Source organism: Hypomesus nipponensis, chromosome 19, assembly GCF_054491055.1.
Source record: "Hypomesus nipponensis isolate SF chromosome 19, ASM5449105v1, whole genome shotgun sequence".
NCBI lineage: Eukaryota > Metazoa > Chordata > Actinopteri > Osmeriformes > Osmeridae > Hypomesus > Hypomesus nipponensis.
The window spans coordinates 5611630-5639266 of record NC_140379.1 but is presented as its reverse complement, the minus strand read 5'-3'; the positions used below and the strand labels follow the sequence as shown (position 1 = coordinate 5639266).

The 27637-nt window shown below is 40.6% G+C and overlaps 1 protein-coding gene across 1 annotated transcript; it reads left to right on the top strand.

The window, feature by feature from the left end:
- Nucleotides 1-10136: 10136 nt before the first annotated feature.
- On the top strand, nt 10137-27115 carry LOC146246673 (RNA polymerase II elongation factor ELL2-like). The gene is made up of 12 exons (XM_084683131.1): nt 10137-10275; nt 10768-10815; nt 18956-19083; nt 20015-20178; nt 21479-21720; nt 22524-22648; nt 23323-23443; nt 23588-24047; nt 24751-24805; nt 24989-25160; nt 25271-25315; nt 25446-27115. The coding sequence occupies exons 1-12, from the start codon at nt 10138-10140 to the stop codon at nt 25554-25556; spliced, it is 1809 nt and encodes a 602-aa protein (XP_084539257.1). The 5' UTR covers nt 10137; the 3' UTR covers nt 25557-27115.
- Nucleotides 27116-27637: the final 522 nt, after the last annotated feature.

Sequence of the window (27637 nt, the reverse complement as noted above, 5' to 3'; positions counted from 1 at the left end):
GTGCCATCGAAGAGCTAGCTGGTTCAGTTCAAGTGTAAATAGAGAGGTGGTCGTCGCGTTCACGAGTCACAATACCTGGGATTGCACCCCAGTTTGCGTATGCGAGTAGGCCTAGAGATGTATAACCTACTGACAGTGACACGGTTCTCTAAATATATGACAGACGATTTGAGCCCACTCTCAGGTCATATTACATTGACATTACATTTAGCAGACGCTCTTATACAGAGTGACTTACAGTAAGTACAGGGACATTCTCCCTGAGGCAAGAAGGTTAAGGTGCCTTGGCCAAGGACACAATGTCATTTGGCACGATCGGGAATCGAACTAGCATCCTTCTGATTAATAGCCCGACACCCTAACCGCTCAGCTATGGTGAAACTGTACAATGCACAAACATCGAACTTTATACAATGTGACAATTTGTTGTTCATACAAATAACTATATTTATAACCATGCAAAATGTTGGCAAATTCTGCATGAAAGAATATAAATCAAAGCAAAACGATCAGCAACAGAGCACTTTAATTGTGTACATCTGCTCTTTTTAGAGACTGTCTATGCTTTTCGTTTTCCTGACATAATAACACAAAATTTAAAAAGCACATGACAAAAGAACACGCCATCCTATACAGTATTCACTGTGACATGTGAAGGGTTTGACAAGCATGCATTGCAGTGTGGGCAGTTTATTAGAGTGGTGGTAAGAGGGAAAAAAACGATCTGACTTCGACTTGTTTTTTCTTGACCACAGCTGCTTTAAATTCTGGCATCCTGTTAAAATGTAGCTATTTTTGTCATGCAGTGCAGTAACCACCACCTGGTAATGTTGACTATTTTGATGGCTTCTGCTGTCCTACTGACTGAATGGAAAACAGCACAACAGCAATTCACACATTGCCATTCATTGAAGTTTTAGGTGGCAGACCATCTGCCGTGTAAGCAAGCATGTCTGAAATCAATTCAGATTAGGGTGTGAAACGTGCACACTGATTTAAACGAAGGGACTAAGTCAGGATTCAGAAAGCAGGAGAATGATGAATCCCAGACATAACTTATTTTACCACTTTGAAGGATCTTCAAGCTTCACAATAAATGTGTGTCATTAGGGTAGTTGTTACTTTATTGTAAAAGCCCCCTGATTTGAATACTGAACTGCGAGTTATAAATGCAGCGAAAATGCTGATGAATCAATACAAATTTGGTGTGACAAGTGGATTGTAAGATTCCTTCTACTCTCTCATTTTACCAATGTCATCCATCATACTGACAGAATCCAGTCCTCTGTCCCCAATGATTGATGGTTCTTATTGATGCCATCTTTCTGTGTTGCAATGATGTTTTCAGTAGGCGTTTAGCTGTTGCCAAGCAGAAACAGAAATGCCACAATGCATTGGATATTGCTTTTTTTTGTCATATTTTGTAATATAGAGCTCATTATCTGCGTCTTATCCACCCCAAAATAATTTCAAATGACTTGTTCTACCTTGCACATCAAGTGCATTGCTTGCCAACAGGGATATGAAGGAATTTCAACTTGTTTCATAGTCAAGTAAGATGAGATGAGTCAGCCATGCCTACTGATTGGTCTACAGTATCTGACTTTATATTCACTGTAAGGGATCCACATTAATTTGATTCTGAAACAAGTGGTGGTGCTATGCTGATTCTATACTTCCCTGCAAATGCCCTGCTGATTCAGAACTCTGAATATCAGTGTTTCACCATTCAGTTGTACATTTAAATGTTTTTCTACTTTTACTGAATGATTGTATTCAGCCTATATGGTACGTACCTCCTTGTATCACCAACCATCTCTGGAGGAGGAGATCTCTTGGTGAATTGCTCCTCCCAAGGTTTCTTCCATTTTCTGGAAGAAAATTGCAGTTTTCCTGGCAGTTTTTTCATGTCTTCTTTGTGGTGTTGAGGTTGGTATTGCCCAGGTACAATTCAATGGGCATGTGAAGCCCTCTGTCATTGGTTGTAAAAAGGTTTATACAAAATTGGATTTAATTTGGTCCAAGTCTGCTCTCTGTGCACAATGATGACAGTGTTATCTCGTTGAGTATGTGATATCAATGTGCCAAGGCTAAATGCAATAAGTTTGTGTGAGGGAGAGCCAAAGAGTGATTTGGCCAAGGCCTTACAGAATTTAATTTAAAAGTGGAGCACAGTGGTCTCCTGTTAAAATGAGGGGAGGTTTATATTGTACTTTCTTCACAGCTGTAGAGTAGGGTAACCCACACAGTCCCGCTCTACAACCCAGAAATGCACTTTACTCACACTAACATCTGCCAGTGATAAAGTTTTGCCTAAGGTGGAGCGGGCATCTGCCAAGTTCCTGTGACTATGTTTTCCTTGCCATTTCTATGAAATGTTGAGTACGTTTGGATTAAATAGGGTGCATTATAAAATCTACAACACACAATTTTTGGCATGGCTTAGAGGTCACTCTTTAATATTTTGAAGAAAAAAAACACTTAATAGGAAATAGATTTCTGCACTAATGAAAAAGTAATAAGAGCAAGAAAGAGATTTAATTACCCCTTTGTCTGTTGAATTTAAAGCCCTGAAGGAACACTATGACCCTCTTTAAATCAGATTCCCAATAGTATTAGTCTTAGGATATTCATATTTTACATTTTGGTTGTGCTCAGTGGTGTATAAAGGCTTAGAATAATATGACAAAAGTGCAAAGTATACACATGAAAATCTAAATGGGACAATGTGTTACAAGAATGAGCACATCAACAAGTGTTGAGATTTACTGTCTTTTGTCGGACAGTGAGAGGACATGAGGTGAAAAGAGACTCCATTTGCATGTTATTTGAGCCACAAGGATTATTTTACTGTGCGCTCCTCAGGCAATGCTGGATGGCTATTAGAACACTCATGTGAGGTACCTTAGGGACAGAACAGGGGCCAGTCTCCCTGGATCACTATGACTCTACTATGATGTGTGCTGAACAATGATTCCTCACATAGGACCCTCTCCCACCCTGTAATTCCTCCATACACCACCCACCTGTGCAAGTGGAGGGCAGCCCATTGTTGATCCTTTTATGAGGGGTGCCGCACTGCTGCCTCAGGGTGAATAAGATATATCTCCCACAGGATTAAAAGCATACTAGTGACAATAGAGGGCACGTGAGCTTGCCCACAATTACAGGGCGTGAACCAGTGTCAAGGTTATCAACTGGAAAGGCAGATGGTGGACTGATTGATCCTGTGCTGATTGTCTTTAAAGGTCTCTGGTGTTAACAAGTTTGGGTGAAGTAAGTTCCTTAAGTCTAATGAATTAAACCCATGGACATTCATTTCTACTAAAGACATTGCAGTATTATGTATTGGATCTTTTGCAACACATAACTTGATTTTAACTTGTAGTTCAGCTTTATGGTGTTACTGTTCCCAAATGGGCCTATGACAGTTGTTGACAGCATCAGTGCACACACATGCAAAATGCATTTCTTCATCTCAGATGAAAGGTAGTCCTGTATTATTAATTATATATGACCATGAGGAATACTGAATGCATACATAACTTGATAGGTATATATTTCTACCTTAATCATAGTATAGTACTTCCTTCACCATAAGCAGTTGTGCAAAACAGGGAATCACTGAAGAGACACACCAGCTCCTTCTCATCTGTCTCTTCAAAATTCCAGAAGAACAACTATATCTGTCAAAGCTCCCTTTACACATATTTAAGTTACAACTTTAGCATATTGTTTTTTGACAACCCAATGAGGAAATCTACCATTCCTAGCTATCAAAATGTGCTTTCACAGGAGGACTGCATGAGCAACAGCTTTCTGGCAGGCAGAAAAAACATTTTTTTATAAATAGATCTCAGACATGAAAACTCCACCCTCTGTTAATTAAAAAACTAAGTGTAAGGAGTCTAGCGGAACGCGAGACTACATCCATTGTGAATGAGTTGGGTGTCTACATGCTCACTGTGTCTTCAGTTAATGTCACCTGTGATTTCCAATGCATATGCACATTCAATCTTATTATATCTTCCAAGGTCTGGTCTAGCTGTATAAATATAGATTAATCTATACAGGATTGTATTAATGTAAGACAAATCATGCCAGCTACCATTTTCTTGTTTAAACCATAATAGTCTTTCATTTCCTCGTCCTTTTTGAGACAGTGTTATCTAGGATAAACGTTACTTACATAAATAGAAATATATTCACTCTGTAACAATGCTAAATTCAGCAGGCTAGTTTGACTATTATAATAAGAAGTAGCTGGTGCTTTGAGTATTTGTTTGAAGCAGAAATTGAAAGATAATTTTCACAATGGGATCACACAGTTTTTCCACATACTAAAAAAGCCTCATAAGAGCTATATAGATGACATCAGACTTGTCACTCCAGTTTTTATTGACATGCACCCTATTTGTATTTTTTATATTGTACATTATAGCTATTTTATACTTTATATTTATTTTATTCTACATACCTATCCCCTTAGTATTAGTCAGTATTAGTTAATTAGACGTTGCACTTTTTGTATAGTATGGTTAGACTTGTTTAAACTTACACCACTTATTTAAGATTTACTCCTATATGTTGAATGTATACACCCTCCTGCCAAAGTAGATTCCTTGTCTGTGCAAATTTACATGGCGATTAAAACCCTTTCTGTTTCAGATTCTGATTTACATATACATTTACAGTCTTCCATTTACTTGTCCCACTTTCAGTTCCATCACTGTGTACTGAGGGTGATCTAAGGATTTTCTCCCGGCTGGCTCATCCAACTAAGTCTGCTCAACTATTTAACTGTTTCCCTCCCAGGTCTGACTCCCACCGGGGAATTGTTCACAGCCTTTAACAAACCTTTAGGTACATAGTGAAGATAGGTTTAATGACAGGTCTTGCAAATGTCTAACTGACTAAATGTATTCTATAAAACAGGCATGCCATGTGTACTGTTAAAGAGATGTTCCTCAAAACTTTAATTGAGCATTGAATAACATTGGCATGACAATGTGCATTAAGCGTGCTTGTATACAATAATTCAGTATCCATGGGGGTTGAAACAGGACTGAACTAGAACTCTGTTTTTGTCTAACCACCCATCAAAATATTTGTCACCCCTTGGAAGCTTAGGGAAATGGCACAGTGGGTATGTGTATCCTTCAACCCCACAGTAATGGGCCTTACTGTACTGTATAGTGCTCGTTCCCTCTTTACTCTCTCTCTCCCCGTCCCAGAGGCTTTGCTTTAGAATAGATGGGCGAACAAGGCCTCCTGTGACATGCTGCTCTGTTAATTAAGACCTGGGCTCGAATGTTGCCATGACAGTTTCTCACATCTGGGACATTAATTTTAGCATCATACTTCCAGGGAACCTTTGGCCTTGTAATCAAAAACACAGGTGCAAAGTGAGGAATGACAGCAACTTGACACATTGGCTGTTTCTTAAACTCTTGTTTTGTGTCCCATTTTTAATCGTTTTAAAGTACTTGATTGCTGCTATAACAAAATTATTGAAAAAAGTTCTGTGTTATCTGGCATAGGCACTGAAGTAGCATGGATATATCACAGATAAAGACAGACAGTCTTTGATGTGTAAATCTCTGACACTTGCAGAAGTAATATGTTGAGTTGATACCTGCAGTCAGGATGACATCTGAACCGGTGAGTCATCTGAAAACCAAAGAGCTTGAAAAAGGCTTTCTTGCATAAAAAAGGCTTGAAAAAGACTTTTGCTATACACTTTGTGATATTGAAAACGTAATCTATAAAATCAACATTAAATAAAAAGCAATAAGACTTGACAGACACTTGTTCAAGGGGTTGGGTCACCTGTTCTATCTTAAGACATTCAAGTCTGTGTCCATGGTTACATAATACGGTTCTTGACAACTTTCCAATCATAAAAAACAGACACTACTGTTTACACAGGTTTTCCTACATATCTAATTTCAGAATCACTTAATTATGTGACATTGGATTCAAATGTAAATATACTGTGAGCCAGCACTGATATAAATGATCTTTTAAGCATTGTAGTGATACTCTCAGAATCCCTAGTCTGGAAAAAATATATTTGTAAGGATTCAGTGCTCAGACACACAACAGATGTTGTTCACATAAAGTTGTGTCTTTGTGGTTATGGAAGATTTGCTGCTGACTTTAATTAACCAACCCTTTTAAGAGCAGGCACCACTCTTCTTCAATGACTTGTCTGCGTGCAGCAGACACACCAGGCGTTACCGCTGCCTACTCTCTGTTAATGCCACTTAGGGAGGCAAGGAAGACAGACAGAAGAGAGAGAGGGAGGGGAAATGGAATAGAGTTAACAAGTGCGGCTTCACATGTGCCACGCTTCCATAGTTGCCACGTCTTACACAATATCCAAGCTGAAAGAAGACAAATAGCACAATATAAGACACACAGACCCATAGCTGTAAACTCCTTCCTTTACCAAACACCACAGCTTTTGACTTTTGTTATAAGCTCACTCTAAAAGGGGTTCCTTAAAAAGCCTGTGGTCTCTATGACACTTAAGCTCCAGAACATCCTCGCAGGATTATGTACATGCTTGATGTGTTTCAAGCAAACACATTATTCTAATATTTGGCACCTTCTTTTAACTTTCAGTTTTTAACTCAAAACAAGCCTCAGAGAACAACAGATTTTGTGTAATTTGCTGTTATTGCTAAATAAGCCTCCTTTTATTGAGATGAAACCACACATACAGCAGCAATAAATGTCCTGCTCAAAACATCTCTGGAAAAATTGTGTTGATCTGTTTTACAGTAAACCAGAGCTTACAAATATTCTGGAGACACTGAGGTGATTTGGTCTTCAACCCACTGTCATCATGACTCATGGTTTAACACATGAACTCCACATTCCTTTGACACAACATAATTGAGAGAAAACCCTATCTCCTCTATGACCTGGTCGAAAACCTATAGAGATTACTGCTATACATCTGAGCAACCACATAGTGCAATGGAAAAACATAATGCATGGTTGCTAACCAAGAACAATGCTCATTAGCAATATTGTTACCGCACACAATGTTCATCCAATCTTCACCCTTTGCACCAAGAAGCACACTCTTTTTAGATAGAACATTGACATAAGCAGTCAACATTGCGTTTAATTTCAGTTTTATTCAACTCCAGTTTCAGGCTGGGTAAAGGGCAAGAAGAGTGAGTCATATCTGGAAGTCTTTAGGCAGGGTCTCTCACTTCTTCACGGTTACATAGGTCCTCATCCGAGTCTTTCGCAACTCCACTTTGTTATTCTCTTTCTCGGGTTGTTGAAACTGTTGACCTAATACTTAGTGTGGTTAGGCCTGAACAGACACTTTCAAAATGTCTATCACTTCCTTTGCAAGTAAATGTAATTTCATATCCGTATCCTGCCTGCTAGGTGTGTCTTCATGTTCTAAAATGTACTGTTGTGTGACAGTAGTTATTGGCCTAACCTGATACTTCAGAAGTGTTTTCTTACTCTACCCGTCCCACAATCCTCACCAGCTGCAACAACAATGTGCTCTCTCCCCTGAGTCCGTAAAGGTTACATAACAATACTAAGCAAACTCTTTGATCGCCCACCCCTTTTAAGCTGCACTCTTTGAAACATTTGCACTGCCTTTTGGGAATATCTAGATTAAACATTCATTACTCAACGAAAAGGCTATGGTCAAATGAAAGATCTTAATGTGTGCTAGCCCATGTTACACATACTTCAATGTGTCTTTAGGATGTGCTGACTTTAGTTGCGAAGGCTTCACGTCCTACGGATCACACAGCATTAGTGTCTTTCACAGCAGCAGATGGTCACTTAGATACATGAGTGTATGAGACAGTTAAAACAGAGAGGCCGAAAGGGATCATCTTCTGCCTTGTCTCAGACTGTAATGACATGCAGGTACAAACCCTTTCTAACAGCAGTTCCACACATTTGACAGGTGTGGAAGTGCCTGTTTTACCAAAAGCCGGGTACAGATTCACTTTGAACAACCATGCACAAGCATTTGATGCCAACATAAGCGTGAATACTTACTGTAAAGATTTTGGGATTAGAAATTTGGTGTATAAGGGTTCAGAGCCACCTGTTCTTTTTAAATTCCCTCTGAGAAACTCCCCCTTCACCTGAGCTCCTGTGTAGGCCTACTTCCATTTCATTGCAAGTGCAGCCAAGCAATTGAACTAAATAGGCTTATTCGTCAGAGTCATCTGCTCTGGAGAGATCATACTTTCACTTGTGTGCACTGCACATCTTTAGACTAACGCAGGTGCTTACTGCTTACATTGGCTTTTTAAATTACGAGTGATCGCGATTTAAATTGTGTTGTGTTGTGTGTGAAAACAAAGTTTACAAAAACAACATTTCAAAAGGTTTACATTTAGTCATATCCAGCTCTTATCCAGAGTGACTTACAGTGAGTATAGGGACATTCCCCTGAGGCAAGTAGGGTGAAGTGCCTTGCCCAAGGACACAACGTCAACTAGTCCGATTCCCTAACCGCTCAGCCACCTGACTCCACCTGTTTTCTTTAAGAAAGTAAAAAAAAAAAAAATGTTTTCAAAGGTTAAAATAATATTTTCAAAAAAAGGGTTTGTAAAAAAAGTTCAAAAGGTAGATTTTTTTGTTGTTGAAATAAGTAAAAAAAAAAAAGGTTTGCATCAATGATGAGTACTTGATGATGCAAGAGAGGTTTTATGCTTCTCTGTTCTCATCTCCACCTCTCCTTTCTTCTCCTTTCACTGTGTATGTTGAAAAAAGTACTTGACAAGGACTCTCCCCTCTTTTCCCCTTCTCCACCCTCCTATATTCTCCTTTCACTTCCTGTGTGGAAAAAAAAGGTTTTGAAAAATAAGTTTAAAAAGGTTTAAAATATTTTGGAAAAAGGTTTGCCTCATTAATGAGTACTTGATGAGGACTCTATACTCTACTGTATACTGCTCTAAGCTCTGTTCTCCTCTCCTCTACTCCTCTCCTCTACTCCTCTTCTCTCCTAACCTATCCTCTCCTTTCACTTCATGTGTGAAAAGGAAAAATATGAAACAATATTTTCGAAACCATTTTTTGAAAGAGAGTTAAGAAGGGTTATTTTTGAGAAAGAGTTAGATTTTTGGGGGTGAAATGTTAAAAAAGAAAGAAAATTCTGCACCTGCTAACTCTGATTAAGAAAGTGCCACATGCATGAAACTTACTCTAAACGTAATCTTACTTATATGTACAGTAAGAATAATTTGATGCCGGGATATACAGAACATCAACTACATGGGGGGTGCATTTCAGGGCAGGGCTGTAGAAACAAAGCAACTGCAAAAAAATCTTTGCAATCAAATTCCAGAACCCTGCTTTCTTGACTTTTTCTAGATCTGTTTGTTTGGTCACCCAGTATTTAAAACATTTCGTTGTACTTCAAAGCTATTTTGCCTGTGTTTCTGTAAAATTGCTGAACTACTGAATTGACTTCCGGATACAGTGAAATGCCTTCCGGATATACAGAAAATGTACTCACACTCTTACATTCTTAAAGCTTCTCACTCATCCTTATCAGACTTGAGCGTTTCACATGCATCTGTGTGCGCATTTCATGTGTATGTGTATGTGAGTTTTCAGTAATATGAATGCGTGTGCACGTTTCATATGTGAATGTGTTTCGTGTGTTTGTATAAGGACAGTCTGAAATATTTCCTAAACGGCCCCCATACCTTTAATTACAAATGTACTTTTTTAACACTCGTATGATTATGAAGTTTCTGATTACAAATACATTATGTCGTGCGCCCAGCGATAGTGGTTTAGTTTAGCATAACAATGAACCTAATTAGTAAAGTGGATGATGAACACACGCCTGTTATGACAATCTTTAATCGTCTGTTCCATACATACATATATATATATATATATATATATATATATATATATATATATATATATATATATATATAACGCACCACGTAGCTGCACCTTACCCTTCTCACAAAAGCGTAATGCATTCTGCAATGTGCGTTTGCGTACAATGCGTGCTGCGCTTCTTTTATGACGTACAAGAACGTTGTTGTCATACGAAACCCCGCCTCTGTGACGTTTGAATGAGAACGTCTTGAACTCGAGACACTTCAATTCCAGAACCCAGCGATGGCAGAGCTGAGGCAGGAACACCGCTATGGACTCTCCTGTGGAAAGATTGATAAAAACATTCCAAACAAGACACTTTATCACGTCAAGCTCACCGACACAGCCATCAGAGCCTTGGAAGCCTATCAAAACCTGAAGGTATCATCTAATAAAAAAATGTTTTTCTTGTCAAAGTATTTGGTTTATTATGGGTTGCCTTTTATGATGACTGTAATTTCAGTTTTTACAATTACCTGTGAATTACTGTCAACGAGTCGTTACTGAGATTGTATTTGTCCAAATCGATAGATCATATAAATATTTACATTGTTGCAAGCTTGGAGTTAGAGGTGGCTATGGAAAGTATGGCTGCTTGTCAGTTGCTCCCTTGCTATGTCGATTTAAAATTCAATGAATTCTATACTTTGTCAGTAGCCACTGTTTGGAATAGTAATTAGCCATTGCTCTTATGAATTTCTAGGAGTTTGAGTTGAAAACTCATGCTTCTAACCGTGTTTTTCTTTGTAAACAAGTTTATCTTTAAGACTCATGGATTTAAATAAATAATTATAATAAAGTGTTACTGACATTTGTCTGCACTTGCCTTTCACATTTATTATGTTTTATGAAAAAAAACAATCTTCTCCCTAGGGATGCTTGCCAAATCAACCATCCATTTGCTTCAAAGGACATCAGGGGGTAAGACATAAACAGTTTACTGCTTTATCCTACGTTGCCAATAAATGTACTTCACAGACAATTAGCAAGAGATTGCTTTGTGTCTGATGACCCTATTAAATTATTTCCTATTCTTTAGACATAACGTTTATTGATTTCTTCCTTTGGGTAAAAAAAGGCAGTCATATTTCTCACTTCTTATGGTTATTCTGATAGCTCTAGAGTTATATGTTCTACAGTAACAGCAACAGTTCTAGAACCCTGGAGTTGGAGCCTTGTAGTCTTTCTGAAGATCTTAGCCATGCAGGTTACTCGGTCAGCCTGCTGACTGTGGGGAGGCTTTGTTTAGTGAGCAGCAGTGCTGAGGCTGAGGCAGGGGACAAGAGGGGGCAGGGAAAGAGAGCCTTGTGTCTTTTGCGCAGGCATAGCATAGAGAGTTCCCTCAGCTGGTCATAAAGGAAACCGGTAATAGGTTTGAAAGTGAGAATCAATAACAAAAAATCCAACAGATTATCAGAAGACACATTACTGATTGACTGATCGATGCGAAGACCATATTATACTGTATAGCCTACTCCTGATGGAACCCTAGTCCGTTGCCTCAATCTAATAATCCAAGACTAAATGTAGGAATAGAGAAAGCCTTTGGGACTATTTCGCTTTTGCCTATTATACATTCTAATTGCATGAGCTGGTTGAGAACTCCCCATGTGGTGAGTTAAGGGGTGATGAGGGCACTAGTGTTATTAAGGGATCAGATTAAATCTTCTAGTAGAGGTAGTACAGATAAATGATCCTGGAGCTATGGTATGCGTGCGTGTGTGTGTGTGTGTGTGTGTGTGTGCGTGCGTGGGTTCACAGAATAAGGAAGTCTGGTGTGGCTGTTTTAATAGGTGGAAAAACATCATAACATCAGTCTCATCATAACTTAAAATAATATAATTGGATTTGACGTGGGACTGCACCTTACTCATCATCGAAAATGTGATGATAATTATCATATAAGTTAATAAGCCCTTCTTAAGCTTCGTAAACTGGCGGTAGAACCCACAAGTTGTGTGGGAAAGTGGCATCAATGTTTGCCTTTAAGGAAAGGCACTTTGACAACAAGCCAAAGTATATACTATTTACCATGCCCTAACTCACCCCTATGCCCTACACTTGAGAGATGGGAGAGTGTAGTCAGAATAGGAGATTTCCCATCAACCCTGTAGATGCCCCTGCTCTAGAATGTCATGGTGTAGTAGGATAGTCCACTTGGGCAGAATGTCCTGCTGGGTGGTTGTTAGCTGCCATTTTCCTATGCCTCCTCTGACACAGAACACCTTCAATCCAGCGTTCCAAAAAAACCGAACAGAATTGCACACTTGTTTTAATAGGTATCCTGTCATTGGTAGACAAGACCCAGTAGAGGAGTCCAGATGATCTTGATCCGGATGGCTGTTTTGATATTCTCTATTCCATAATGAGCAAGGGATTCAAGTTATTTCTCCATCACAAAAGTTAAAGAAAGAGAGTAGGCATATCACACTTCAGTCCGAATCATGATTTTTGATGTGGCCCCAACTATTATGAAAAAAGGAAGCCATGGAGAGATTACAGGTCAGAGGCACTGTTCACACTGACTACAGTTCATAGTTATTGTTTTTGTTGATGCGAGTGGTATAGTAGTATTACATGATCTTTGCTTATTTTCTTTCATTGTCACTTGGGTAATTACAGTAAGTGAGTAAATTTAACCGACAAACTAACACATGTTAGTGGACCTGTCTTAACTGAGTGTCAGAATTAATTCTTCCACTTATAAGCATGCTTCGGCTTGATTATCTGTTCAGGCTACGTGTGTCTCACCTCCCTGATCCCTCCTGCTGTGATCCTTGTGCATCCAGAGCCTTAAGGGCTGTCTGAAGATCTGGAGCCCTGTAGCAACAGAACCCTCTCCACTAATCGTGGGGCACTTGGTTCCCTGCAGTGAGTTCTGTCCCCATGGGTCTGCCCCGTGATTGTTTGCTGTCCTCCTCTGATTTGAATAACAATGAGAGGAATGCCTCTGGAATGTTCTCGATCCTCTGAAGAAGACCAGGAACACGTGGCAGAGCTCCCGCCACTCTCTATGTCCAGATGTGTTTTGGTGTGCCTCGAAGGCATTGTTTGTGTCCAAACTGACTGCTGTATCAGTCTCGTGCCCTTGTGCAGGCTGCTAATGTATGTGTCTAATACACATTCAGTTTTGGTTTTACTCTGGGTTTATTCTAAGAGCCTGCTAATAAATATGCTCTTGCTATTATACGAACAATAGGGAAATTGTTGAGGAATTGTGCTTACTACTCGTTGGAGTTTCAGCTCACCCCTTACTTAAAACGTTAGCCGAGAACACAAATATGTTGTGTGGTGGAATGGATTATTAATTGTGAATGTGAGAAGCGTCAGTGGTTTAGAAGGTGAAAATGTGTTCATTGTTTGCATTAAGCAGCTTAAGGAAATGGAACACATCTTGGCCTGCTGGAGAACGTGTCATTCTAATTCCTTGATGTGAAAACCTCCACCACGGCAAATGACACATGAAAGGGTGCTTGTTCTAACCGAGTTTCCCTCAAACACGTTCTATAAGTCCATGGCCACCGCACCTGCCTTCTCTGTTGAGATCCCATTTCAAATTGAGATGGAGCTTTGTGTTGGGCACACGGACCCACAATTTGTTGACGCTGACAGGTTGGCCTCTGAGGCACCTGGTAGAGACAGTTCATCTTAGGCATTAAAGGCAAAACCTTGAGGGGAATCTTGTGCCACAACGTCCCCCCTCCTCTTTCCGCCCTCCCTGTTCCCAACCCCCCTTACAGCATCCATCCATCCATCCCACCCCTCCTCCTCCCATATCTGTCTCTCCAGTGCTGAAACAAGCAGTCTGCCCAGACTTAGCTTGAAATTGTAAATGTAAAGGGATGGAAGGTGATTACAGGCTGGCTTGATTACATGCACTGTCTCCCACTCATGGCAGCCACATTAATCACTCAGCGGCCGCACGTGGAGCTCAGCTCGGAGGGGAACGCAGCGAGGCAGCTCGGGCTGACGATCGCAGACACAGACACATTGTGTTGCTGTGATGTCGTCCACCCCATTGTGGATGCATGGGCGAGGAGGGGCCATTGTGCTCCTCTTAAATGGCTTGTGTCGACTTGTGGGCCCCCGAGAACACTTTGGCTCTTTTGTGCGTCTTTGGAAACGAAAAAAATGTAGAGGTTACTGGTGGTCTGTTTACAGGATTGGGATAGGGGATGATTCAACGGTGTGTGTGTGTGTTCCAGTCTCTGAGATGTTTGGCAGAGAATTTCCAGTCAGCCCCCCCCCTCCTTCTTCCGTATGTCTGATGACTGGCAGTAATGCTCATCACACCCTGGTGAGAGGACCTGGAGTGCTGCCTCTCACAGCACATGCTGGATTAGTAAATGCACACTAACACACTCTCACACTCACACACGCACACATGCACGCACAACATGTATTTGCACCCTCAGTGACTTGCAGCCAACTCGCAGGCAGCAGGTTTGCTTATTCATATCTGACAGAAAAGGGAAGCAGAGCCATGGCATCACACTCTGGAGACGAGGAGCGGAGAACAAAAGACAGGCTGTTTTCAGGGGCCATTACTCAGGCTAGTGAGGATGTGAAAACAATAGGCTGCATGAGATCTACACCCAGACCCCACATTCAACCAAAGTCTGGCAGGAAACACAATCCTCACACATACAACTCTCTCTCACACACATTTTGTTCAATTGACTTGATCATTTGATAATCCCAGAATGATGTCGTTTCTGCCTTGTCAATTCTGTTAGGGCTATATTATTGCACAAATCCTCTGAATTGTGTGTGTGTGTGTGTGTGTGATGACCCAGCCATGGTTTGCTTGTCAAGAACCATTTTTGTTCCCGTAAGAGTGACAAGCTGGTTCTTCCGGTATTTGACCCTCTGATGCAGGGAATGTGAGAAGGGGCTCCTATATCCCCCACACATCACATGACAAGCATTGTTAGCCGTAATGGTTTGGAGGTTTCTATTATCTTAGACACATAGACAACAACACTACAACTACACCAAACGTACTGCCTCAACATGTTCCCCATGTGAAAGTCAACAAGGTTAAAAGTTGAAATGCCTGAACAGTTATTCAATATAATTTGAATCTAACATGATTACCATAAAAAGAATGTTGAGACCCTTGGGGAATGGCAGGATGCCAGAAGGTGTGTGGAGAAATCTCTTCACTTACTCACTTCATTGGATCTTACTGTAGCTCTGCAATCTTATTGGTTTCTTCATGCGATCCAGATATCTGTCATTGGGCTTACAATGAATTTATTTCGAGAGGGAGAGAGAGAAAGAGAGAGGCAGAGCCAGAGAGCCGGCCCAGGTCCAATGCTGCCTCCCCCCCCCCCCCTGACATCTGGTGATGAAGATGAAGGAGGAGGCTGTGAAAGAATGGACCGCTCAGACTGAACTGACCTGAGTGACGTTGATTAGAATGAGAATATGAAGCGTGGAGTGAGGGAAAGAGATAGGTGTGGCTATTGGCAACTGTGAGAACGAATATGGATAGAGCAGGGGAGGGGGTGGGGACTAGGACTATAAGAGAGGTTAAGAGTTGAACCACCTTAAACCTCTGCTTTTTGTGCTGCAGTCTTGGCCCCACAGCCTTAGGGGGTCATTGAGCATTATTGGGGTTGTAAGTCACTCCCAAGTGCAAGGGTTGTTTTGAATCCACAGCCCAGTCTCTGATTTATGGCTTGCTAGCATAGCTTACATTTTGACATCTGATTATTTCTTGCCTGTTTTATGTCTGGGGTTCCCATCTCTCACTTCTGAAATCAAAAGCGAAAATTCCTTGAATATTTGACTTGAAAGACGGACATAAATATTTAATTATTCATGGTCAGTTGGTCTCTTGAATTGCCAAGTCCTTTGTGGAAGGGCGTCTAGTGTGGGGTGCCATGAGTAGCTCTCTGGAGAGTGTTAGGCTGTTTATCAATCCGAAGAACGCTGAGAACGCAAGTACAATCTTTTGAAGAACGTTCTTGCAAGCGTCCTTGCGAGAATGGTCTTGCAAATCCGCAAGGACTTCTGGGAAATCAGAAGCGTTCTCGCTGGCCAAGTCACCATCCAATGCATAAAAGGGGGGGATCAGGAACATTTCCGGGTATTTTTGGCATTCTTGGTGACTTGTGTTCTTTGGAATGGAACCGTACTTGGGCAACGAAAGATGACGTCCAACGAGTTTGCAAGAACACAAGAAGGAAAAAAACGTGGATTGATAAACAGCCATAGACTTTGGTGTGAGCCCAGTGGCTTAGAATGAGAGAGTGCTTGTTGTGTTACTCTCAGTAGGGGTTCCTGGAGTCTGCCTGTGGAGGTCATACTTTAGGAAGAGCTGTCATTGGCTAGATGCCAGGAAGTGCTTCTGGGACCTCTGCATGACTGGGCATTTCTAACAGCTGGACTCTTCCATTTGCCCGTGGCACAATCCTATGAACACAGACTCAATAAATTATTAATATCCCTGTTAGCTAGAAGAGGACTGGCAGTAAATATCCCTCTGTTAGTCTGATCAATACAGAATTCTGATGTCTCTTTTGTTCTTTCTCGCATCCACAGAGACTCGAGTTGAGTGAGATGTTTAATGTGATCCAGTTATTATGGTTAATCAGCTTGCAGCTCAGACTGTTGCCAATTTTCAGCTTTATTTGGCACTGTGTTGCTCAGCTATCACTGTGATTCAACTGAAAGTTCAGCTTTTCTCTAAAATGCATGTAGGCCATGATGAACTGAAATTTCTCTTAGGTCTCAGAAGAAACTGTTGAAGGGTTATTTAAGGTTGTCTTTAAAAGACTACTTTGTGGTTAAATAGCTGTCTTAAATGTTATAGCTCCAAACTGAAACACTAATAAAAGAACATATTTTCTTACAGAACATGCAGCTTTTCACAGTTCTTTCTTTGGAAAAACTGGTTACTTCACATCGACTTGAATTTCATTCAGAACGCAGAACAGCCGGGTCATCTTTAACTCTTCGAGTTGACTAACAAAGGCTGTTCTTCCAGTGAAATGTCTTGTTTTGTTCTAAAAGACACAACACCTCAAGAACTGTTTATTCCAAACCTCTGTTTATGGAACAGTCCTTTTTTATGGAACGCTTCAGTAGTCTTCCAGCTGTTTATAAATTGTGTAATATGGAGCAAGAGTACTTTGACAGATGATGAAGGTTATACCACATTAAGTTACAAAAACAGACAATTGTTTGTAATTATTAGTAATTATTAATTATATTTATTCTATTTATTGTATCAGCACACGAGTACTCACAACTTACATTTTATTTTGCAGTGTGTGGCTATTACAACTATTTAGCATAGCCTACAGCCCTATTAAACCGGCCTAAAAGGAGCAAAATGTAACACGGAATTGACAATAACCACAAAAAATTGAAAATCAGGTTGCGCTATAGTCGGACCTGCTATTGGCCTTATTATCAGCAGTGTAACCACACACAGGGACTGCAGGCTGTGAGTCCCAGTGCTATCAGCTTTAGACGGTGATGTTTTTGTAAATTCCTGCAGTGAACGCCAGCGTGCACGGACATGTGCAACTGACAGATAAGATAGTGAAGTTTCGATTCCTTCATTGCTCCAAAGACGGGCCTGAACCCTTGATTTGTGTCATGCATAGTCCTCAAATTCCAGTGCACTGTGAACTATTTCACCTTTGGTCAGGGGAAAGAAGGACGCCAAGGTACCATCACAAAGTAACAGCAGCTCACAGATAACCAGGGTTATAGGAAGGCAAATGCTGTTTTAATGACATCCTGCTTTGATGTAAAATGAAACTAAAATGCTCAAATGAAACTGGACATTTAGGCAATAGCCTACCTGCAGCATGGAGAATGAGATTACTGTGAAGTGGCTGATAAATTCAAATACATAGGAGGATTTATGTGGCCTTAAAGTGTCCCAGGTACTTGAAGTGCAGAATTTTATATTGTCTGTGTTCCCACTAACCTCTGATAAATCCTCCATTAGATCCTCTCCCTTAGCCGTTTTTATTAGACTCACTGTAAATGTGGTCTTGTAGCTTTGAGGTCACCAACCATGCAAGTCTGAATTCATTAGACTTGTCCTTTGGCCATGGAGGTCAGAGGGCAGTTGTCCTTCTGATCCACAAACCAGTAGTTACTATATTTTTGTTTTTAGTAGTAAAGTAATATTTCCCTATCATTATATGCTGCTAGACTGTTCCAGTCTGTGGTGAGACAGATACTAATTATAGTAAAGCAAGTCAAGCAAGGCATAGCTACAATTGAAGCATTCCAACTAAGTGTGGTAAAGCTGTAGATCAAGTGTAAAAGTTATTTATTACTCACTAATGCATGTGTGTCTGTTTTGACTGTGTGTATGTTTATGTGTGAGTGTTAGTGAGTGTGGTTATGTGTGTGTATGTGTGCACATGTAGTTATGTGGTTATGTGTGTGTGTGTGTGTGTGTCAGCCCAAGAGGTTGGAGTCCTGGCTCTACTGTGCTCCACTGAGTCTGCAAGGGGATCTCTGGGACGCCATGGCAAACAGGACTTAAAAACACTGTTTACCTAGGGAGATATATTTATGGTCGGCTGGTGGATACACTGTGTGTGTGTGTGTGTGTGTGTGTCTGAGGAAGAGAGCAAGTGAGTGAGAGAGAGATCAAGAGGGAGCAGAGGTCCTGTGGGAGGTCCAAAGTTCACCAGGCTGTGAAAACAAAGAGCAAGAGCGAGGGGTCAGAGTGCAATGTCCAGCTCTCTCTCAAGGCCTAACACCAATATTTTATCGTGTCAGTTCATTCTAGTTCAAAATATGGTCCACCATTCATTAGGAAATGCATAGTGAGACACAGAACAATGTATGGGTCCTGCCCTGCCCATTAAACGCTCCTGCCCATTAAACGCTCCTGCCCTTACATTTCGAGCTCAGCAAGAAATACATGCGTTAGTCTGCATGGCAATTACACATCCTACCCAGTACTTGACTGTAAAACTGAGAAGCCCATATATCAACAGTTGACATCACTCTGTAGTGTGTGTGTTAGGGACAAGCTCTTACCCTGGACGTTTGCTTTTTCTTTGCTGTATTTCTTCTGCAGTACGTCAAAATCCCCACCGCCTCGCCCGAATCCCCAGCTGCTCTACGCCTCTTCTCCTTCTACCTGTCCAGTGACAGCAAGGACCAGCCCCAGGCCAGCTTCGAGTGTGTCCACCAATATGTCTCCAGGTAAGGACAATCCTACTGGTTGGTATGAGCCAGTTGTATAATTGACAGAATTGTTTGAGGAAACTGTGTTGTGAAGGGAAATATACAGTATCACATACAGTAAGCAGTGCAAGGGGTTCTCTGTGAGCAGGATATGGGATGTGTCCACTGCAGGCTGTCAGTTTGTTAGTGGCCTAGTGACAACTCTTTGCATGTGGCCTTATCCCTTTAAGAGTCTCTTCTCAGCATCAGGAGCGTGAGCACTGTACTTAGTTTCTATTGTGTATGGGACTTCGCCATCGTAATATCCTGTATTTTTGGGAAGAGACCCTCTCATTATGTGTCAGTGAGAGCCTGTTTGTGTTGAAGAGAGATTGAGACAGTGCTTTACTTCAATGTAGCCTGTTGGTGCCAGCTGCCTAGCTGTGGTCTGAACTTTGCTGCTCATTCTAGACAGACTTCAGGGCCAAGACCAACATCACAAACACTGGGCTTATGTGGCTCCATTGGTCTCACCGGTACGGATGACCCTGGAGAAAAAGAAACATATTCGGACTCTGTTTCTTTCTACATCTCCAGTTGTTGGAATAAAATGGAAAAAGTGTTTTGTGTTTATTCATGTCAATAGAATTACATCTGAAAGCTATCATTCTTTTTACTACGTTGTGTATCTTGAGAATGGCCTGAAGTAGGTTTTTCTACAAATCCCTTTGGGTATTCAATATTTTCTAAGGAGCTACTTCTTGGAAAGGACAGCACACATAAGTTCACATGTGTAGCCTAAACGCAGTAAATCATGAGGTACCTATCCTCATACAGTATATGGCATACATAGATCAGTTAGCCTCCTCTCTGTAATAGCTAAGCTAAATCTGGACGTATGCTGTGTACATTAGCAACAACGCCACACTGTGTATTTCACAGACTGAGCCTTGTGTTGTCTGACCCTCAGTGCTGGGCGAGAGCAGCTGAAGGGCCAGGGCAGTATTTTGGACAAGATCACAGTGTGTGCCACCGACGACTCGTACCAGATGACGCGGGAGAGGATGTCCCAGGTGGAGAAGGACATCTGGAGCCGGTCGGCCATCGAGATCAAGCCGGGGGCCACACACCCTAGTGAGACTCTTCTGTATCTCTCTATCTCTCTCGCTCACACATTCTCTCTCTGTATCTCTCTCTCTCTCTCTTTCACTTCATTTTCTCTTTCTTTATCTGACCTCCTGTCTTTTTACTCCTCTGCCTTTCCCTCGCCACCCTTTTTTTTTTCTTCCTCTTATATAATCTACGGTGGCATTAACGAGGTGGCAGGAAATGCTTATCTGTTTTCGGTTGTAAAGCTTCTTTGTGTTGCAACCTAGAATCTGTAATACATCGGTGTGTGTTTCCCTGCGTACACCCCCATTGTAACACCAGTGAATTAGGTCTCAACACATTCGATTAAGGCCTATCACACAGTGTCATAACAGTTACACCTGTGCAGGATCAGGTGTAACTAAATCAAAAGCACACATGTGTAAATGTACTGCATGTTGGCTGTACAGAACTCTGAGAGCCAAAAAAAAGGCACAGTGGTTGAATTGTTGCTAAAGTTCATACAGTGACATGCCAATCTTATCGCAATTTCCTCTCCCTAGGTAACACTAAACTTGAGTGGCGAGGCATGTGCTTGCATGCTATTGTTGGTGTTGTTCCTCCCTCAAAGCTTTCAAACTCTGCTTATGCAATCGGTTTCTTCTTGGCATAGTCCTGTCTGCCAGTGTTTGCACAGTGCTGGGGTTCCTGCCTCAAGTGGCTTGTGTTGGTTTTAAGTCTCAGTGTTGCGCAACATCAGTTTTTGAGGTGATGATGAGCTTATAATGTATACAGTGTGCCCATAGGGACTCATTTAATTGAACCCATGCTCATTCAGTACTGAACGAAGATACAGAACTATCAAACTTGCCAGAACCCATCCATAGTAAATCCTACTCCGTAATCACTATTGCACAACCACATCAAGGTTGTATAATCAAATTATACAATCTATTTAAAGTGACTAAATATAAGTGAGAGGTTGTCTATTGAGCAGAAACAGTGGAAGTGAGATCTGAACTGAACCTCGAACCCTCCACTGACCCAGAAAGCAGAGCTTAAGTTATAATGAGATTATAGTTGTTAGGTGCTCTATCTGGACTTGAAGCACTGACCTCACTTGACATAACCTGGTCTAGGGACCTGAATGAGTGATTATCACAAAAGGCAAAATGTACATTATAAGACACATTATTAAAAGCATTATGTCATCTTGACAGGTGTTTTACAGTTCTGTATGTTTGACTTCTCAAAAAAGGAATGTGGAAAAGCAGGTTACAAAAACCTTAGATGATATAATACAACGTTTTTCAGCCATCTTGACATTTGTATTTCCTGTGTTTAGGTAAATGTGTCAAGTTACAGAAAAAGCCAACACCTCTGTCTGCATCAGACAGCCTCCACAAGCACTCTCCCACCAACAGGAGGAATAGCGCCCTGGGCTTGCTCACCCAAAGGCCCTTGCGAGAGCGCATTATCCACCTTCTAGCCTTAAAGCCCTACAGGAAACCTGAGCTTCTTCTGTGGCTGGAGAGAGAGAGGGCCAGCCCTAAGGACAAGGCCGAGCTGGGCTCTTTACTGGATGAGGTATACACAGACACACACACACCATTTATGTTTCAGCCGAAGTGGCCAGGCCTTCCAATTTGGAAGGTTTGACTGTAGTTTTCCCATATTTACATTTACAAGTATGTGTGCGTGTGTATACGTGCAAGCATGCGTGTGCACAAGCGTGCGGGTGTAATTAGGTCGGGGGGTGTAATTATCTCTGCTGAGGGGATTGTGTTTGCAGTGGGGTGGGGTGAGCCTTCTGGCAGGAGAGTTCTGAAAGATGGATGTCCTTAGAGAAAGGCAGTCTGGGTAGATTATAGAGTGGACTACATTAGTTTGTTACCATGAGAGAAAGCTAGTCACTAGGGACTAGGATGACAGGGCTTCTGTGCAAAGTAGAAACAAAACAGGCATTGATTTTAAAGAGGTTTTGCGTCTAGTAGTAATAGTTTATACTCTATAGCATATTCACAGACTGTATGAAGGAAACATAGTGTGTGTATGTGTGTGCTCTGTGTGTGTTTGAGAAGATACAATTATGAATAATTTAAACATGTTGCTAATTACCCTGAAATTATGCATGCTGTTGCGTTTGACTTTGAATTATTAATCATTAGGAATTAATACTCATTAGACTTTGATTCCGATGATCAAAGCTGGGGAGTGCGCAGTATAGAAGTATGATGTATTACATGAATAAAATACCCATGTACAATAGACAAAGAAATAAAACCATTCAATTTGACATAAAAGGACCACCCAGGTCTTGCTATTGAGCGTCAATAGAAGTGCTACCACACTGCTTAGCATTAATCTGCTCTTCCTGGTTTCTCTTGCAGGTGGCCAAAGTGAATCCTAAAGATAACAGCTTCCTCCTAAAGGACGAGTGCTATAGACTTGTTCAGAGGGACTGGCCTGGCTACGTGGAGGAGGAGAAGCAGCTAGTTAACAGGCTGCTGGCCAGGTGGGTTCCTGTGTGATTCTGACTACTCATCGCCATGAACAGATGGCGTCTACACAGCGTATAGTATTACTACAATAACATTTCTTAGAAAGGAGCATTTGCGTTCAACTTTATTAAACGAGGTATTCTCTGGCATTTTAAGATGGTACACACGGGAGCCTGTCTTTATGACATTACTTCTATCGTCATGATATACTGTTAATAACAACGGGTGGTGCTAAGTTTCACCTCAAAAGTGTTACTTGATGCAACGCTCAAGGTGTAAAGATATGTAAACACAAATATTTAGATGCTTGATGGAAATGGGAAAGAGAGTTGTTTGTGGAATGACTGGACAGGAATTGCATTTAATATGGTAATTGTTTTGTTCAATATGGCAGACATGAGACACGATTGTTATCTGCAGCCAGAGAAGCCACATGCCAAAGTGCAGCAGACAGGCAGTAGTGCAGGTGTTACCTAATGCTAGAAAACAGGATTCAGCTTGTCTCAACCTGCTGTATATAATAAGTGTTAGCCTGCTTATTTTTCTCTAGCCCCATAAACTATACCGTAGCAAAGTGACAATTATAGTAATGTCTTGCACACGCAACTGTTTCGATGTCACTTAAACTTACATGTATATTTCTAGCTGCTTTTGTAACTGTCATTTTTCTGCCTTGGCTTGTTTGCAGGAAATTGCAGCTGCAGAGTAGCAGCCAATCAAGAACTTTCCAGGCAAACTCTACAAACTCATTCCACAAGACCTCATGGGATTTTCCTTTGCATCACACCTCAGTCAAGAATCCTGCCGGGGTAAATCGGATGTCTGTGAAGCTGAATTACTTTTTGCAAATGTAGTTGTCCGCAAAGGACAGATTGCATCCTGTCAACACATTATTATAAGAGCAAACTAAATATGTTACAGATAGTGACAGCTCTTTCTACTTCCTTCCTCAGAAACGGCCTGTGCCTTCGGACTCATTGGATAACCCGGCTCTGAAAAAACAAAGACTCATAGACCAGAGGTTGCATCTGCAGCCAACTACTAACGGACTATCAAATTGCAAAGACCAATCCCCCTCTCTCAATCCTATTTTCAACACAAACACTGAGTTTCAAAGGACAAGTAACCACATTTCAAACAGCCAAAATGGCTTCCTCCCCCCTATGGACAAGTTGAGTAGCTCTACTGATGATCACACGTCAGACAGAGGAGAACACAGCCCCCAAGTGACCGGCCAGGAGACACTGCAGAATGACTCAGACTGCCTTCAGCAGCAGCTTGCCAACAGTCAGCATAAAAAGAAAAAGTCTAAGAAGCATAAAGAGAAGGAGAGGGAGCGATTAAAAGACAGGCAGACTAGCGAGTGGCTGGAAAACAGCCCAAATATCAAACAAATTCAAGATAAACCTTATGGTAAGGAGCTTTCACATACAATTTCGCCTTTCTTTTCCCTTACATTTGGTTATTCATGTAGGCACATTTTCATTCTGTCAAAGTTATGACATGTTGTGTCCATGGCTAATGGAAAAACATTATTTTGCATCACAAACATGATTTTTCCTCATGGAAAATGTTTATACGTATCATACAACATCAAGGGGGGAAGTTCAAAATGCGGCTTAGTGGAGTATCAGATTAGATGTTTTGGTTCATTGCATACACACAAAATAACATAACCTTATGTTATGCTTAATGCTTAACAAGGAACCCACAAGGAACAAGGAACCAAAACATTGTTTTCTTTTTTTTCTTTTTTACATGAGTTATGTTTGTGTGGCCTCACTGCATGAGTACCTTTGTTTATCTTCAGCAGTATACTTACAAAGTCATATTTCTCATAGGCCAGGTTGTGTTCACAACCTTTACTAGTTCCCACAAGTCCACTCTCTTGGGTCCCCGGTGTTCCTTGTGTCTGATTGAGTCAATAACAGCCAGAGAAGAGTGCATTAAGTCTCTAAGCTGCCTTGTCTCCTGACACTTTCAGACTCTCTTAGTGTGTACCTGCACACTTATAATGGCATGCAATGACACATGAGGCATTTAGCAGAACACAAAGCTATATTTTGTTTGTGTAGTAGCATTAACCTCATCATGTCTTGTGTGTTTACAAATGCAGAACCTGCCATCACAAATGCTGTTCCTGCGGTGGAGGAGAAGCCCGATTATGTACTGTGAGTATCAACAAATGATACCACTTACTAACACTTGCCTGGAATCAAGTGAGCTATTGAGTTTGTGATATATGAAATAAAGCTGTCTTGACAGCGGAACTCAGTGAAACTGTACTGCCACACTGTGGACCAAAAGAGAAACACCGGGTACAACCATTAATGCAAACACATCTGTCTCTTCAGAGCATACAGTCCCATTAGTACTGTGGAGCAACGGCAGAGATACCAGGTAGACTTCTGTGCTGAGTATGATGAGTACAAAGACCTGCATTCCAGGATTGCCACAATCACACATATGTTTGTCCAGCTTGGCTTAAAGATCAAGAGTCTGTCTCCAGGAACACAGGAATACAAGGTACAGTATGCAGCAGGTATATGCTGTGATAATGACTTCTATTAAATATTTTCTGGTGTGATAAATACTCTGATATTTGATGTGTTTTTGTTTTGCATTGTGCCACATAGATTATGGAAGCCCAAATACTTGACAAGTACAAGAAGTATCGAAAGGTGGGTCATGATTGTGTATGGTTGTGAGTCTGAAAAACTAAAGGTCTTACAGGCATTGTAGTATTCAGCTGTCGCATTTGACATTCACCCACTGTCGTTTAACGGATGTAATCATTTCTTGTCTCTGCAGAAGTTTCCAGGCTATCGGGAAGAAAAGAAACGCTGTGAATATCTCCATCAGAAACTTTCCCACATAAAACAACTCATTACAGACTTTGACCTCTCTCATAACCCCTCATAGTGCTGGCGTATCCTGTGATCTGTGTGCAAGAGAAATGGAACCATCAGCATTAACACAAACTTCAAATGCATTTTCACTTTAAAGCTCTCTAGAACTTTCCAATGACCTTTTAGAGGTCCACTACCATCACTCAGAACATTAAGACACTAAATAGTGATTCAAAGAAGAAAAAGGCTATCTATTTCTAGTTTTGTTTTATTATTGATTTGCATATTAGTTTTGAATGTTTGTTCAGACTATAAAATACCAGAGAAAACCTCTTCCTTGTTTTGTTTTTCTCCCAAAACATATTCAACAATGGTTTTGCTTTAATATTTAAATTTTCTGTTCTGCAACCTCATGCCTAGAGCACTGTTCACTAGACAAGATGATAAAACAATTAGACAGAATTAAGTCTGTCTGATTACATAAGGCCAAATGGTGCAGTAGTTGCCCTGTGCCTGTCCAAAGCAGTCACCACAGAGAAAGAACACTTGGTTGGCAACTTTTTCAGTCACGTTGTTATTGAGGTATTCTTTGATTGGAGACTTTTGTCTTCCTTTCTCTCTATATTCTTTGAACTACTGATGTATTTATTTAGAACCGTGGACTTCTGTCTTGTTCTGTTTATTGTATGTGATCTGTCCTCTTGTTTTGCACTGCCCCCTGTCAGCCTTGGGGGTGAGGAACATGTCACATGACATCAGTGTGTTTGTACAGGGTGGTGTGAACAAGGAGAGGAGGTTTGTGAAGTACACTAAACGTCTATCAAAAGTAGTGAGTATATGTTGCAGAGTTCAGGTGAAACTCAATTTCCATAACAAGATTAAAACAGATTTTCAAGAATTTGAAAATAGTTTTAATACAATACCATATTGTTGAAACTAATGATGGAAACATTTACATTAGTCATTGTAGAGGTCATCAGTTAAGGTCATTGTTAGATTTGCCAATGCATTGTAGTGTCAAACCAATCTAATTGAGTGTTTTGATGGTTACTTATTATGATTATGTATTTTGCACTGAATGTTCACCACAAGGGTTTCGAGGCCTTATAAAACCAACTGCCATCAACTTGAAATTATATTAGTAGATCTGTTTTGTCATATGCTCATGATTACTGTCTTGTCTGTCTTCCTTACATCATTTACACATTTAGCTCTGTAGCTCTGTCTCTATAGCCTGTGTAAATGTTATTCCTGGTTCTAATTGCTATTTCAGTTGTGCCCATTATTTTCTAAGATTCTATACCATTTAAAACACAATTATATTTGAATTAAATATACACATATATCCCCTGTTTCATTAGGTAGTTGTGAGGTTCATGCAACAACATTGATTTACTTTCACTGTGTAACCTTTGCACTTAAATTTGTGTTGTTTTAAGATGGCCCTTAAATTTGTATTGTTTTTAGAAAGGATTTATTTTTTGGGTTCGTTTTGCCTTAATATTACTCTTTTTTGATCATAAGACAGACAAACAGGCACTACACATCGATGAAAGTGACGTCACTGAATGATGGACAGACATATCCAAATGTGTGGGAGTTACACTGAATACAAAATAGTGTTTAAATGTGCTTACCAACAAACGTTTCAACAGTTAATTGTTTTTATTATGTACTTTATTATTATTCTTGATTGTTGAAAACCAAGTTATGATGACTGATTTGTTATCAGAAATATTGTGTTAAATGAAAATGTTCCAATATCCAGGTAACTACTCAGCCTAAATCACTATAGCCTATGGGTTATATTAAACTGTGAGACCACAAATGAGCGACTAATATTTCCGGCAAAATGTTTGCCAAAGTTAAGAGAGAAACAACGTAATGCCAGAGCCCTACTACGGATCCCTGTAGACATTCTCTGGTAGGCTAATGCTCAGTTACAGTACTCCGTGTTAGTGTATCCGTCTGGAGATAAGCCCACCTCGGACATGGTAATGTGGAAGTGGAACAAAAATGCTATAATGGGCATTGTTTTAAAATAACATTTTACAAATGTGATCCCTTGTTTGTCCTGGTGTACAGATGCAAAATAATACCATTTATGTTTATTACGAGGTAGTTCTGTTTTGTGTCCTGGAAAGAATGTATAAT

Coding starts and splice junctions, on each gene's coding strand:
- LOC146246673 (XM_084683131.1), top strand. CDS start 10,138: ATGGCAGAGCTGAGGCAGGAACACCGCTATGGACTCTCCTGTGGAAAG. Junction 24,048..24,750: donor AATTCAAGATAAACCTTATG/GTAAGGAGCTTT, acceptor TTACAAATGCAG/AACCTGCCATCACAAATGCT. Junction 24,806..24,988: donor GAGAAGCCCGATTATGTACT/GTGAGTATCAAC, acceptor CTGTCTCTTCAG/AGCATACAGTCCCATTAGTA.